Source organism: Pinus tabuliformis, chromosome 1_1 (genome assembly GCF_031772625.1).
Source record: "Pinus tabuliformis cultivar Carrire ecotype Pingquan chromosome 1_1, CPIR1, whole genome shotgun sequence".
NCBI classification, from domain to species: Eukaryota; Viridiplantae; Streptophyta; class Pinopsida; order Pinales; family Pinaceae; genus Pinus; species Pinus tabuliformis.
This window is the reverse complement of record NC_142297.1, coordinates 24,593,620-24,609,719: the sequence shown is the minus strand read 5'-3', so window position 1 is coordinate 24,609,719 and position 16,100 is coordinate 24,593,620. Positions and strand designations below refer to the sequence as shown.

The 16,100-nt window shown below is 42.1% G+C and overlaps 1 protein-coding gene across 2 annotated transcripts in view; it reads left to right on the top strand.

The window, feature by feature from the left end:
- Window positions 1-392: 392 nt before the first annotated feature.
- LOC149211425 (disease resistance protein Roq1-like) overlaps window positions 393-16,100 on the top strand; it is a 60,593-nt gene continuing 44,885 nt past the window's right edge. For both annotated transcript variants that reach the window (XM_089390444.1, XM_089390443.1), the window contains exons 1-4: window positions 393-1,348; window positions 1,429-2,530; window positions 2,978-3,331; window positions 3,477-4,853. In XM_089390444.1, the coding sequence (XP_089246570.1) occupies window positions 759-1,348; window positions 1,429-2,530; window positions 2,978-3,331; window positions 3,477-4,757 (3,327 nt within the window). In that variant the 5' untranslated portion in view covers window positions 393-758 and the 3' untranslated portion in view covers window positions 4,758-4,853. The remainder of the gene's footprint in view (window positions 1,349-1,428; window positions 2,531-2,977; window positions 3,332-3,476; window positions 4,854-16,100) is intronic.

Here is a 16,100-nt window from a genome sequence, read left to right as displayed (position 1 = left end):
GAAAAGTAGAAAGAAATTTCCAGGATTCATGAGGTCCTCCGTTTCGCGGAATCATTTACGATTGACAGCGAGAGCGGGCACGGATCTATTCGCGGGAGACATAGTCCACAGTTAAAATTTCGCTCATCCTTTCGTTTCAAAACGGAGCGATGGGTCTAAAGTCAAAGCAGGAGACAAGGGACAGGTGGGCGAAGCTCGTTTCTACGAAAAACGAAGTTTCTCTGAGCAAAGGTTTTAAGAGATGCCGTGCAGTTTTAGAAAATTCGTTTGAGGTATGTAAACGTGGAGATCGATGGTTGACTACAGATTACGTGAGGCGGACGAACACACCGAATTATCCACATTTTGTGAGAGTAATGCTCATGAACGTGGTGAGAATCTTATCTTTTCTTCGAGTCAAGTTGCAGTCCATATTGTGGCGTTATGAACCTTCGCACCTTGTACATTTTGTTTTTGATTTAGTGTCTCACATCTTGTACGCCACAGAAAACATTGAGATAGTCTTGACGCTGTGGACATATACGAGCTGATTAAACTGAAAACGCGCTGGAACTGAATTATTGAGAGAGAGTGGGTAAGACAACATTTTATTAACGTTCTTCACCATATTTTTTCATTACAAGCTTCCCTGTAATTCTCTGCTCTCCTCAAACTCTTAACTAATCTCCTAGCATTGATCATCTCAAGCTTCCCCTTGCTTGATATCTAATTCTGTTTTCCATTTAGTAAGGGCATACATTCCCCAGAATCACCTTAAAATGGAAATTGAAAATCAACCTTCTTCTCCAAACTATCATCACGCCGCCTCTGCTACTGAGGCTTCCTCCTCGGCCGTTGCATCCACCTCCAATAATAACAGTTACTACTACTATGACGTCTTCATAAATCACCGTGGTCCTGATGTCAAGAAAACCTTAGCCAGTCATCTATATCGTCGTCTTGTTTCTTATGGTCTGCGAGTATTTCTAGACTGCCAGGAACTGCAACAGGGAGAGAACTTAACTTGTCAAATACAGGGAGCTATTAGAACCGCGTCTGTTCATGTCGCAATTTTCTCCCCCAAATATGCGGAATCACGCTGGTGTTTAGACGAACTCATCCAGATGCTGGAGTCCGGGGCTCCTATTATTCCTGTGTTTTACCATGTGAGGCCTGATCATCTTCGATGGACGCTGGGAAAAGATGGAGTGTATGCTGAAGCCCTCCGCGAACTTGAAATGAAGAAAACGTACGATTCTGAAACGAAAGAAGAGAAGCTAAGATACGACTCTACCACTATTCAGAGTTGGAGAAATGCTCTTTCTAGTGTTGCAGAAATAAGTGGGTTAGATCTGGAGGCGTTTAACGGGTAAGAGCCACATGTCCCAGCTGGTACAATATTTAATATGTATTTGATTGTTTTATTTATTTTCTACTTTGAATCATCAGGGACGAGGGTGAGCTGCTAGATAAGGTTGTGGAACATGTGTTGAAAAAGGGTAAAAGGATACAGTTAAATGTGGCCGAATATCCCACCGGTTTGGATAAAATAGTAAAAGATTTTGAAACGACTGTATTGTCGCAGCAGCACAATGGAAAAGTTCATGTTGTGGGCATCACAGGCTTAGGTGGAGTGGGAAAGACAACACTGGCCAAAGAGCTCTTCAATAGAAAAAGTTCAAATTACAGTAAAGCCTATTTTTTATCCGAGGTAAGAGAAACTGTTGCTAAAAGCTCACTAGAATCCTTGCAATATAAACTTCTCAAGCAATGGATGCAATTGGATTTGGATATAGACAACAGTCATCATGGTATAGAGATGATTAGTAAGCATTTTCCATCTTCTCAAGTTTTACTAGTTTTAGATGATGTAGATCATGTCGACCAGGTGAACACACTTTTGCCTCTGAAAGTGAAGGATGTCCTACACCCTAATAGCTTAATTTTGATCACATCCCGCGACAAGAATGTCCTCACAAGGTCAGGTGTACAAGACTCCTCAATTTATATGTTGACTGGCCTCGATCATCAAAGCTCCAGAGAGCTGTTATGCTCCCATGCTTTCTGCCAACCCCATCCACTCCCTGGATTTGAATATCTGGTCGATGAATTTGTAAGGGCTTGCAATCAATTGCCTATATCTTTGAAAGTGTTTGGGGGACTGCTTAATGGAAACAATGTCAAATCGTACTGGGAAGTTCAATTAGATCGACTTAAACAAACACTTCCCAATGAGATACAAAAGAGACTTCAGATCAGTTACGATGCACTTCATAGAGAGGAACAACATATATTTCTGGATATTGTTTGTTTTTTCGTAGGAGAAAACGTGGATACTGCCATAAGAGTATGGGAAGGATCAGGCTGGAAAGGTTTAGTGGGTTTTCAAAATCTACAAAACAAAAGTCTTGTGGAGGTGGGCAGTTTTAATGAGATAAAAATGCACGGTCACCTTAGGGACATGGGAAGAGAAATTGTACAGGCTTCTGGGTCGCGGCGTTGCCTCGGCCATCCGACAGAGACCATTGATGATGTTTTGCAGCGATCAGATGTAAGTGCTTACGTCATTGAAATATTTTTTCCATACTTTTCTGTAAATTTTCACAACTGAACTGTCCGGTTGAGTAACAGGATTGTATTTGTGTCAAGCTTTAGAGTTGGGGTCAGATTGTTATCATCTTTTGATTAGAGACATGACATGTTTGTCTCTTTGTAATATAATGTTGTCTATGTAAAGAGATTTCCTCTTAGTTCCTTGTTTGTCTCTTTGTAATATAATGGTGTCTATGTAAAGAGATTTCCTCTTGGTTTCTTGGTAGCAGGAGCTGGTAGGTGCTTCAAAACAAAAAAAAAGCGTTTTATATTAATATAACGAGAACGACTTCTGGTTTTAATTTTGAAGATCCGCCTTGCTCTCCACCTCTAACTCTTTTACCTATACAATTTAGTTTTATTTACAAGAATATTTACCAATATTTAAAGTATGTGACTTGAACAGGTAATAGGCGAAGTCAGGGGAATCAGAACGGTAGTTAGTGGTCAGAGTGATAATCTCGAGTATAAATGCTTTAGCTCAGAAATGTCATGGTGCAAAAGGAGGAGTCATGAGTTGTTCGGGAAGCGAATGATGAACCTTCGCAACAGAGTGCAGAACAGGAAGTTGCAAATTCTTGATATTGAAAATGGTCACTTGGAACGCATTTTCAGGAGGGTGCACCCACCAAATCTCATTTGGCTTCGCTGGCGTGAATGTCCCTACTATTCTTTGCCTTCGTGGATTCGATTGGAGAATTTAAGGGTTTTACAAGTGTTCGGGAGCGTTTTGAAAACATTGTGGCAAAGCAAATCTCAGGTAAATAGAAATTTGTTGAGGTAAAGTTTGTTCGTTTAATCGCTATTGATATGACACCATAGGGCCTGCAACCAATTTCAATTTTCTTTTAATAAGAGAATTGTCAAAACCTTTCTTATATTTGAAACCGGTGAACACTTTGCAGGCACCTTTGCAATTGCGAGAGCTGGTCATAAATGCCCCCCTTTCAAAGTTGCCAAAGTCCATAAGGCTACTAAAGCACCTCCAAGTGATTGTCCTGCGGAGGAGTAATCTCAAAGTTTTGCCGGAGGAATTATGTTATCTGCGGTCATTGAAACGGCTCGAGTTAACAAACTGCTCAGAAATAAAGTCACTGCCAGATTCCTTCGGCTATTTAGTAAACCTGGAACACATAAATCTATCTGGCTCCGTCAGTTTGGAGGAGCTTCCAAATTCCTTCGGGGATTTAATCAGACTTAAATATCTTGATTTGGAGTTATGCTCTAATCTAACCATCTCTGATGAAACGCTTGGAAATATCAACACGCTTGAATACATAGATCTTTCTTGCTGTTTGAAAATTAAAGTATTGCCTCCCCAAGTCGCCCATCAACGGTCTCTGGAAAAGTTATATTGCCCTTTCATGGAAATGGTCCCGTCTCCGCTCGGTGGAAACTTGAAGCAAATGATTCTCCATAATTGCACCAAGGAATTGAAATCTTTGCCGATATCAGTTGCACTGTTGACTAAGTTGACAATAAAGAATTGTCCTTTGCGGGAACTGCCGCTTAGGAATGTTGAAGAAGGAAAAGAAACTTTAAGAGAGTTAAGAGGACAAAGAAGAGTCAGTAATTTGGACTCTTCCATTGACAAGTGCATGCTTCGGCTCCAACACCTTCGACTGTACAACACAAAAATATCAAAGTTGTCATTTCCGGAGGATGTTTTCCCCTGCCTTCAACATCTTCAGATATCGGCTTGTAATGATCTAGTTGAGGTAGAGACATTACCAAATTCACTCGTAAAACTGGAATTGACTTGTTGTGATAATTTGAGGAAAATCGAAGGGCTTCAAAGTCTTCCAAAACTTCAAATGCTAGATATTAGCTGGTGGGAAAAAGTGGAGGAGCTCCCAAGCATTGAAAATTTGCAATCTTTGGAGGAGTTCTGGGCATATGGATGTGCAAATCTGAAGCGCATAAAGGGTTTTGCGGAGCTGACAAAGCTTCGAGTACTTGATGTTAGGTGGTGCTGTAAATTAGAAGAGCTGCCCAGTGTTGAACGCTGTATGTCGTTAGAGTACCTTGGTGCCACAGGTTGTCAGGAATTGCAGTGGGGTGAGGGAGTATTGGAGCAGCTGCGCCTACGAGTGAAGGACCTTGAAAACGAAAGAAGAGGAAGGATTCAGTATATGAAAAGCCAAGAGGAAGAAGATGAAGAAGGCAATTCTGCAATGACAGTTTAAATTAATCCATTCTTCTATACATACATGATCTTTGCTTCGACAGGATAAAATCAGTTTGTCAACGTCAAGGGATTCGCTGTTTTAAAACCTAGAAAGGTTAGGCTTCCATTCTCTTTGGCAATTCCTCCAGTAATTTGAAGTTATTTAATGTTTTAGGTGGTTTTCTGTAGAAATGAAATAAAAGAGGCAGCTTAAAATGCAGGAAACATAATCAATATGACTGTCTTCAAAGAGTTATTTTACACTACAAATTATTTTCCGGAAGTGGAACAACTATCCTGAGTCGGTTGCTCTGTGGTTGGTATCTGGTTTCATAAACCTAGTTTTCATGCATAAGTTGTTCCATTACTGTTGCATGCGAATCCTTCTCTCTGTTTGGGTTGGTGCTTGGCAGCCGTAGGGGGTGTCCTTAGATTTGCATGGGCTGTTTTCCTTGTAGATCTACAAAATAAACGCATTAAAACAGCACATAAAAAGGTTCCTTTGACAAGCGACCAAGCTGCAAAGGGGTTATAAAAATATTTTGTCAATAGTGGTGGAATTCTCTTCAACATCAGCTTCAGAGAATGAAAAAAAATCAGATCGAAAAACACTTCATACGACAGAATTTTTTTACCAAAATAAAGGCTCAAAAAATTTCTGAATATTGCACGAGAAACCATTGAACAACAACAAGCTTTGAAAGCTAGACAAAAGCTTGACACAATTTTATTCTGCATATGCCAAAAGCCTGATTGCACCAAAGAGACAGATATAGAACCAATACAATGATGTTTTTCTTGCCAGTCCAAGTATATGCAAACACTGTTAATCAGGAGGAGTAGATTGAAGTAGCTAAGCCCTTGAGTTTGACTGGAGAAGCTTTGAGTTGTCATGAGATAAGATGTCCTAGATTGTAGTTTGAGTGGACTGAAACTGGAGGAGAAGTGTGATGCACTTTGGCTCACATAGAAATCTCATTCAATTAAGTGGCCTTGCTCGAATTCTAGGACTTTATCTCAAGAAGTGAGGGTTTAAGAGTAACATGGTCATTTGTAGACACCGATGAGGGAGGGGAATTTTTGGACAGTGAAGTTGAATCTAGCCGTGTTTCTATCAAGGATATTATTCTTAATGATACGCCTTTTGAGCCCCTTGAAGAGCAAGGTGATCCCATGGCTCCTTTAAGAATTGACATTGAAGACTACTTGCATGTTGTAGAAGGGAAATGGGAGATTATTAGCTACCACTTTGACAAAGACCCCATTTATGATGCTGATAATGAACCTGATAAGGATCTTGATTTGCCTTGTATTCCATGTCATTAAGAAACATTGATCACTTTTGAGCAATCCTTGGGCCTTAGTATTAAAAATGATGAACACATGGTGGTCTCCCCTTTTCAACATGATCCTTGCAATAGGCAACCTGATTGGTGTAATTCCCTTGCCTGCCTTATTTTCCCTCCTATCCTTCTCAGCCAGAGCATGAGGATATAAAAGGGAACTTCATGAATAAGAGAACCTTTGAGAAAAAGTTATGGGGTTTGATCATTGATTTCTCCATATTCTTGATTAAAGGAAAGACCCGATGGTGCAGACCTGACTCATGTTCCCCTCCTTTGTCCGTTGTTCCTTTACATGATTCATGGTTGCTTTATTTTCCCACCTCCCACCCTTGTGACCTTACATATGAGTGTCATGTTTTCTTTCAAATGTATATCATAATCGATCATAGAGTTAGGAAATATGATCTTGATCTGATGATATGCTAGTTACATTGGCTATATGATTATACTTAGCATTTGCATAATGTAGCATGCATGTTAGAGTAGGATGCATTGCATATTGATTTTGCATAGCTACTATCATCATATCATGTTCTCATGCTAGAATAGGTGCATTTAGATTATATTTGCATCATAAAATAGATTTACTTTTTTGTATTGTTTTATTATTTGATGAAAACATGAGTGATAAAAGTATGCTTAGGACATATGCTTCCAACATTATTTGTGATGTGCAGGATAGAGGTCCGCAATCCCAAAGGATTGCTGGTGTTCTCATGACCCCCTGTTCAAGTACATGGTTCGTGCACTCTACAGTGAGCTCATGTCCCAGTTGGAGCCAGATGTTACCCACCAAAAGTGGGTGACCCCATAGGAGAATTTTTCTCCTAGATTTGTCTTTAGTCGGCAGCCAGCAACCCCTGACAACCACCAGTGTAGCCGATGTATTGTGCCATTTGATCTCTGCTCCTTGAGCTAGTCATATGTCCCCTCACCCATTTGTCGAGAGCATATGTTTGAAGGTGGGAAATCCAATCCTAAAGGTATGTTTTTCATTGTGCAATCAGGTGCTTATGCTTGTTTTTCCTTGGGCACTTTGGGCATGGATTATTGGGTGACTTGGAAGAAGGAAGGGTTTTGACTGTAGTTTTGTTCCCTCACCATAAATGGGGGGTTAAATCCTCAATCCTAGTCCCGTGGGATCTCCCCTATTGGCTTATAGATTTAAGAAGGGCACTACTTGGGAAACCCTGATTTTGGTAGCACGGTCCTATTTTCCCATTTCACATTTTTCACTCCCCTCTGCACATTACAAGCCCTATTTCATCATTTTCCCTAATCCAAATTTATGCATGAATGAAATGAACTACAAATTTAAACAGAAACACAGAGCTACAACAAAAACTAAACTTCAATTCATTAATAGCAAATACTAAAAACTGTTTACATGCAGAATGGAAATAAACTAGCTCGGGTGATGGTAGCTATCTCTGAGAAGAGATGTGATGGCTACATGCTTTTTGAAATGTATTAAAATGAGGCTTGAAGACCTTTTTATTATTGAGAAACAAGGGAAAACCCTAAACATGCAAAAACCTAACCCTAGGAGATGAAGCGCTAAATATTTGTGGGCCCTGCTAGGGTTAGTTGGTACATCAACTTCCCGGGGTCGTAACTTTGGCATACGATCTCCGTTTGACGCGTACGATACCTCGTTAGAAATATTTATCTGAGGAAAACAACTTTTGACTACAAACCCATTTCACAAAATATAGGCCTATTCGTTTTCCAAAAAAAAAAAAAAAAAAAAAAAAACATTGTTTAGGGCCTCAAAACGGCTTCAAAAGTTCAAGACCCAAAAACTACCAAAAATAGTAAACTCTACTAGAAATTAGGAAACTGGAAGGAAATAGTGTTGGGGGTTTTAGCACTTGAATTTGGCCTCAGGCTGAAAAAGACAAAATCCAAGGCAACATCAAACCACTTAGCCTCGTAGCTAGCCCTACGGGGCAGGAGAGGGCTCTCTCCGGGTCTATCTCGACAAAAGGTCTTCAAAGGGCGAAGATGACCAATAAAGAACACTGATTTTAGGCTAGTAAACTGATTGAGAAGGTTTGATTTCATATTTTTAGGGTTTTGGTGGAAAACAGGGGGAGAGCAATTTTGGGTGCGGGGATGGGACACAGCTTTTGCAGAGGTCTTTTTGGGGCAAGGTAGGAGATTGTCTTGATGCCTTTGATTTAAGTGAATCGATATGAATGACCGGTGAGGAGCTAAAGAGAGCAAGAAACCATCGAGAGTTCTCTTTAGACAGAGGAAAACATAGATATTAAGCAAACTTAAAGGCAGAGCATATAAATTATGAATTCTACCTTAACACTTCATTTACTTAATGTGCAGAAAAGATAAATAGGAAATTGATACACATAACAAATCTTACAAGTACATAAGAGAAGCACACCATCAACACAAGTAACCACAGGAATCCCAAAGAGGGCTGCAAAACCCTGGTCTTTCCTTTACCAAAATTGCAGAGATACAAAGTGTAATACAATAGAAGCTTATCCCTCAAGAGTCCAACCATGAAAATGACTAAGAAAATACATAATATAGGCAAGCTAACACCTTTCCTTGCCTCTAGGGGTCGAGCTCATCCTTCTAGGAGCTGTTTCAACCAATTCTAAACTGAGCACTAAAATCTAGGCAGTCAAAACAACTTGCCTCTACAAGCTAGGAAACCAATTCATTCATTAAATTTTTGACTTTTTATGAATGAATCTTCTAGAAGAGATAAATAAGTGCCATGACATCATAAAATTACATCAATTACATCAAGGAGGATGAAAAATCACTCCAAAAAGTCAAAACTAGTCAAATTTGCGTTTTGCTGAGATTTAGGTGAAAATCTGGCAAATTTCCCTGATGCGTAGCGCCCCAATTCTCAACGCGTAGCGCGCCTTTGAACCAACTTTTGAGGCACTTCCCTGCATCCAAATGAGGCAAAAGTAGGCTTGTTGGAAAGGTCTGGATGTCTACTTTCCAACCCAAGTGGAATTTCTCAATTTGGTGTCCATTTGCGCCTCCAAAATTGCAATCTCCCAAGACTGCTTCCTGTGTGTCCAAAAAGTGGCAGAAAGTCATTTTTTGCATGTTTTTTGACCTTCTGAGGGCTCAAAACCTGATGAAATGTCTTGGCAATTGCTGAGCAAGTGTAATTTGTCATGAAAAATCCAAAAATGCTGAGTTTTTGAGAAATGGACTTGCCCATCTTCAGGGTAGCGCGCAGCGCGCTACGCGTTGAGGGCAAAAACCTGTTTTTGGCACAAAAATTTCACAATTGACAAAATTTTCTCCAAATTTCTTGAAATTTGGGTTGGGAGTCCCCAATCAAGTACCATGCTCATTCAAAGAGGTTTCGGCCAAAATTTGGAGTGGATCGGGTCTTTTCCGTCGTTTTAGTGCCTTGCTCAACCTCTTTGGATCTAGCGATTGTATTTTTGACATTTCTCTAAAACCATGACACCTGTGTAAAAAGTGAAGGAGGTTTTTCTTCTTTGGCATGTTGTGGACAAAAACCTCTCTCAGTTTTCCAAAATTCATCTTTGATTGCTCTGAAACATCTTTTGAATGAAACTTATCCCGATGTGTGAAACAAGGAATTTTGTCGAAATGAAGCGAAATGAAGGGGATAAGAGGCTTCTAAATTCTTGGGGAAATTTTTGAAAGTAGGGAGGGATGTTAGGAAGCAGGGGAAAGTGGAATCACGGAGATCGAGTGAGGGGAAGGGGTCCAAAAGGGCAAAACACAGGCCCAACCTGTAAAAATTTCTGTTTTCCCACCCCGGTTTTCAGTTTCTCCTTATTTCTCCCATGTAGTTAAATGCCCATTCCCATAACCATACATTTAACAGACTGAAAAAAATAAATATTGTTGAAAACACAAATTCTGGAAATTTTTCAGAATGCTGGAAATTGCAGAATTAAAAATCAGCAATCAAAAACAGCCATTAAAACACATTAAAACACTGATATTTTTGGTCAACTTGACCCTGGAAAAACCCCCTACAACTCTTGGGGAAAACCAGTTTGAGAGCTCTTCTTTATTTCTGAAAATTGCCTTTTTACAGTGAGAATTATTCAGCAAAAAATCAGCAAGCAAATTTACAACTTATCTCCTTTCCCGTGCCTCACAGCAATCTGGAAATTACAGCAAACATGACAGCAATAAATGATGTACGACCTCCGTTTTGTGTGCAGAAAAATCAGCAAATTGCTCCTCGATGTTTGTGCAAAAATCTGCCTTTCACTATGTGCTGAATCAGCTGTACAAATCTGCTCAACTGCTGCCTTGGAATGTGTGCCAAGCTGCTGTCTCCTTCTCCTTCCTGCTCAGAAATCTCTCTTGCTCTCTTGCTCTCCTTCACCCAATCTGCTCATGAAAGAAATGAATGACCTTTTCCTCCTTTTCCTCCTTTAATATAACTCCAAGTGACTTTTGGGTGATCCAAGTGACTTTTGGGTGATCTCTAAATCCAATGGCTGAAATAGATTTAGATCAATGGTTGAGATTAAATGCTCATTTAAATCTCACTTTCTATTTTTTAATTCACCCCACTTTAATAAAGACCCACTTAGTCATTTATTTCCAAAGTCACTTTTCCTTTCTAATTTTTCATTGACTTTATAAAAGTCACTTTAAAATTAGACTTAATAACTTTATCACTTAAAGTCACTTTTAAATTAGATTTAACTTTATAAAATTATAAAGTCACTTTAGGAGAAAAATTAAATTCTTTTGGACACTTTTCCCTAGGCCAAAGATCAAAGCCTAAGGGAACCACCTGTCCTCTGGTACCAAATTTCAACACTCCCTCTTACCGAGGAAGGTGTTCCTCACCACACCCATCTTGTCTCTGAAGTAGACATGCTTGCCCCGTGGTAAGGCTTTGGTAAGGATATCTGCAACCTGCTCATCAGTGGAAATATACTCAAGCTTCACAGCTCCCTTCTGAACATAGTCTCTGATGAAATGATATCTGATCCCGATATGCTTTGACCTGTCATGAAATACTGGATTCTCCGTGAGTTTAATGCAACTCTGATTATCACAGTAAATCACTGAAGGTCTCAACGGCTGACCAAATAAGCCAAACAACATCTTGCGAAGCCAGATAGCCTCACAACTAGCTAGACTGGCTGCCATATACTCTGCTTCCGCTGAACTCAGTGCTACTGACTGCTGCTTCCGGCTGAACCATGACACTACTGCTGAACCCAACCCAAAACAACACCCTGAAGTGCTCTTCCTATCAGAAGCACAACCTGCCCAATCAGAATCAGTGTATCCTGCCAATCTCACTCCATCTCCCTGCCTGTAGTCCAGACCATAATCCACTGTCCCCTGCAAGTACCGCAAAATGTGTTTTGCAGCCACCCAGTGAACCTTCCTAGGCTCACACATAAATTGACTCATCGTGTTGACTGCAAAACAGATATCTGGTCTAGTGTTGACCAAATACATCAAGGAACCAATCAGCTGCCTGTACAATGTGGGATCCACCAACTCGGAATCCGAAGCATGAAGCTTCTTCCAGTTGGTGATCATCGGTGTCGACATGGGTCTACAATCCTCCATGTGGAATCTGCTAAGGATGTCCACAATATACTTCCCCTGCCCCAGGAAGAAATGCCCCTCCTCCTGCCACACCTCCAAACCCAAAAAGTAATGCATCAAGCCGATGTCCTTCATCTCAAACTCCGCCGCAAGATCTCTCTTGCAGTGCTCTATGAGTCTCTCTGCACCTGTAATGATCAAGTCATCCACATACAGCACCAGAATGAGAGGCTCCTCACCAATCACAATAAAGTAAAGGTTCGGATCTGCCTCACTCTTTGTGAAACCCATCCCCTGCAAGTATGCATCTATCCTGGAGTACCAAGCTCTGGGAGCTTGCTTCAGGCCATAAAGGGCCTTCTTCAATCTGCACACATGGGACTCCTTCCCATGCACCTCAAAGCCCTGTGGCTGCTCAATGTACACCTCCTCCTGTATGAAGCCATTGAGAAATGCGGTCTTCACATCCATCTGGTGGATCTTCCAACCCATCTCTGCTGCTATCGATATAATGGAGCGGATCGAAGTATATCGAGCCACGGGAGCGAAGGTCTCCTCATAATCAACTCCCTCTACCTGGGAGAACCCTCTAGCCACAAACCTCGCTTTGAATTTCTCAATGCTGCCATCTGCAGCATGCTTTACCTTGTAAAGCCATCTGGAAGTAACCACGGATTTGCCCTCAGGCCTCGGCACCACCTCCCAAACATCATTCTTCATGATAGAAGAATACTCCTCCTGCATGACCTCTCTCCAGACCTGCTGGCTAGCTGCCTCCTCATAGCTAGAAGGCTCAGAGTCAAGGATGCTGGTAACCATCGCCATATAGCTACAGAACCTCTCAGGTGGTCTACTCTCTCTGACGGCCTCTTCGGCTCAGCAACAGATGTGGCATCTCTCAAGGTGTCCTGAAGCCACTTGGGCTTCCTCTTCCCTGAGCATGCTTCTCCCATAGGAGAATGAAACTCCTCCTCCTCATCACCATCAGTAGCCTGAACTCCTGACTGTCTGTCTGCTGTCCTCCTGCCTGCACCTGAACCTGTAGAAGCTGAGGTACCGTGTGAACTGTCCATCAGTGGACTCCCTAGTGAACTGCTCTGCATGCTGCCCGGAGCACCACCCCTCTGGCTCGGCAAGCCACTGCTCACTGATGGACCTGACATCCTCATAGATGTACCTCCGGATCCTCCTGATCCCTGCCCACTGGATCCTTGCGACTGACTCAACTGCTGCTGAGGGTCTGGCTGATCCAGATACTCTAACTCCCGTGACCTCCTAAAGGCCCTGTCCTCCTCGAACTTCACATCCCGTCTGACAAAAACTCTTCTCTGTGCAGGAATGTAAATCCGAAAGGCCTTTGAGGTCTCACTGTAGCCCACAAAGATACCCTTCTCTGCGGTGGGCTCTAGTTTGGTCCTCTCCTCCTTGGGTATATAGGAGTATGTAATGCATCCAAAGATATGAAGATGACCAAGATCAGGTTTCTTCCCAGAGAAAGCCTCCTCAGGAGTCATGTGCCCCAAGGCACGATGCAGACTCCTGTTCTGCAAGTAAACAGCTGTGTTGCAGGCCTCTGCCCACAAGAACAATGGCAACCCCTGATCATGTATCATGGCTTTGGCAGCCCCTATGATGGATCTGTTCTTCCTCTCTGCAACTCCGTTCTGCTGGGGGTTGTAAGGAACAGTAAACTCCCTCCTAATGCCTGCCTCCGCACAATAGTCAACAAACTCTCCAAGGGTGTACTCTCCTCCATTGTCCGACCTCAAGGACTTGATCTTTCGACCTGTCTGAGTCTCCACAAGAGCTCTGAACTTCTGAAACCGCTTGAAGACCTCACTCTTGGTCTTCAAAAAATAAATCCAGGTCCTCCTGGAGTGATCATCAATGAATAACACATAGTACTCATATCCACTCAAGGAAACATGAGACATCCGACCGCTCACATCGGAATGAATCAAATCAAGTATCCCCGTCGCTCTGCTGTCACTGCTGGGAAAAGGGGATTTGGCAAACTTGCCCATCACACAACCTCTGCAAGTATCAAAGTGATCAGTACTGAAATCTGGCACACCTGTAGTGATCTCTCGCAATGTCCTCAAGGCTCCATGATACATGTGTCCCATCCTGCGGTGTCAAATCTCACACAGCTCAGAACTGCTAGCTCTGCTGTCGGTACTACTGCTCAATGCCAAAAGGGGCTGGAATGCAAACTTGTACACCTTTGCATGGCGTACACCTATCACTCTAGCTGAATCAGCTGGAGTGTCCCTGGGATACATCAACACCTGTCCTCCCCTGAACAGTACCTCATATCCTCTGTCCTCCAAAGCTGAGACGGATATGAGGTTCTTCCTCATCCCTGGCACATAGAGAACCTCTGACACCTTCAAGGGAGGTTTGGACTCCCTCTGAAATGTCACTGTCCCCACCCCGACTGCTCTAACAACTCTGTCATCACCGAGTACTACCTCAATATCAGTGCCACTCTCTGAAAGCTCTGAGAAGTACTCCCGGACTCCTGTCATGTGACGTGAAGCCCCACTGTCCACATACCAGATACCTGAAGATGCTCCGCTAATCGAGGGAAAAGCATGCTCCCTCTGAACTTGTGTGGCAGGTGATCCTGTACTAGAGGACTCACACGTAGTGAACGCAAACTCTCGGTCAAAACGACCAGCAAAGTCCTCAATCTCTGCTGAAGCTGCCACGTCCTGGTTCTTCCCCTTCTTCTTCTTCTTCTCCGGACACACAACTGCATAGTGTCCCATCTTTTGACAATTCCAACACTTCACCTTGGAATAGTCCTTCTGTGAGTTACCCTGTTTACCTTTACCTTTGCCTTTGCCCCCACCACTGCTTGTGGAAGCCTGCTTCTTCCCTTTGCCTTTCTTGCCTCCTGCCACCAGTGCTACGTCCTCATCCTGTTCAACTGGCTTGGCTGCCCCAAGCTGTCCTTTCCTGATCTCTGTCTGAATACAATCATCCCAAAACCTCTCCCATGTGGGAAGGGTCTCACGTGCACAAACCCCATCAGCAAAGTTCAACCATGAACGGGGGAGGCCATTCACTGCAATACGCACCAACTCAGTGGATGGAATGGCCTCTCCAATCGCTGCCAACTCATCTCTCACATTGGTAATCTTTGTGAGATATCCAGCTGCACTATCATTCCCCATCTTAATGTTCTTCAGCTTCTTCTTCAGGACCATCTTCCGGTTCTCATTGGTACTCTGGTAGAGATTGGACAATGCTGTCCACATCTCATGGGCATTGCTCTTTCCTCTCACATGAGGAATGCAATGGTCTTTGATTCCGTCTAGAATCAGCCTCTTACCCTTATTGTTCTTCTTTTTATACTCAGCCAACTGAGTAACATCAGTGGGCACAACAATAGGGTTCTGTGCGGTATGCACCATGATATCCCAGACTTCTGCCTCCTCAAAGATACTCTGCATTCTCTCCTTCCAAACGCTGTAATTTATATGCCCATCCAACCTATCCTCCACCCTCAATCCCAATGACATCCTGCTGTCCTAAAACTGAAAAATAGCACTGCTGTAGTAAAGATAAAACTGTTGTTTATGAAAAAATCAGCTTGCTGGAATTTTCTGAGTGAAAAATCAGCAACTGTAATTTTTCCTTTTGATGTCCCAAACTGCCCTTCAGCACTCAAGCTCTGATACCATGTAAAAATTTCTGTTTTCCCACCCCGGTTTTCAGTTTCTCCTTATTTCTCCCATGTAGTTAAATGTCCATTCTCATAACCATACATTTAACAGACTGAAAAAAATAAATATTGCTGAAAACACAAATTCTGGAAATTTTTCAGAATGCTGGAAATTGCAGAATTAAAAATCAGCAATCAAAAACAGCCATTAAAACACATTAAAACACTGATATTTTTGGTCAACTTGACCTTGGAAAAACCCCCTACAACTCTTGGGAAAAACCAGTTTGAGAGTTCTTCTTTATTTCTGAAAATTGTCTTTTTAATGTGAGAATTATTCAGCAAAAAATCAGCAAGCAAATTTACAACTTATCTCCTTTCCCGTGCCTCACAGCAATCTGAAAATTACAGCAAACAGGACAGCAATAAATGTTGTACGACCTCCGTTTTGTGTGCAGAAAAATCAGCAAACTGCTCCTCGATGTTTGTGCAAAAATCTGCCTTTCACTATGTGCTGAATCAGCTGTACAAATCTGCTCAACTGTTGCCTTGGAATGTGTGCCAAGCTGCTGTCTCCTTCTCCTTCCTGCTCAGAAATCTCTCTTGCTCTCTTGCTCTCCTTCTCCCAATCTGCTCATGAAAGAAATGAATGACCTTTTCCTCCTTTTCCTCCTTTAATATAACTCCAAGTGACTTTTGGGTGATCCAAGTGACTTTTGGGTGATCTCTAAATCCAATGGCTGAAATAGATTTGGATCAATGGTTGAGATTAAATGCTCATTTAAATCTCACT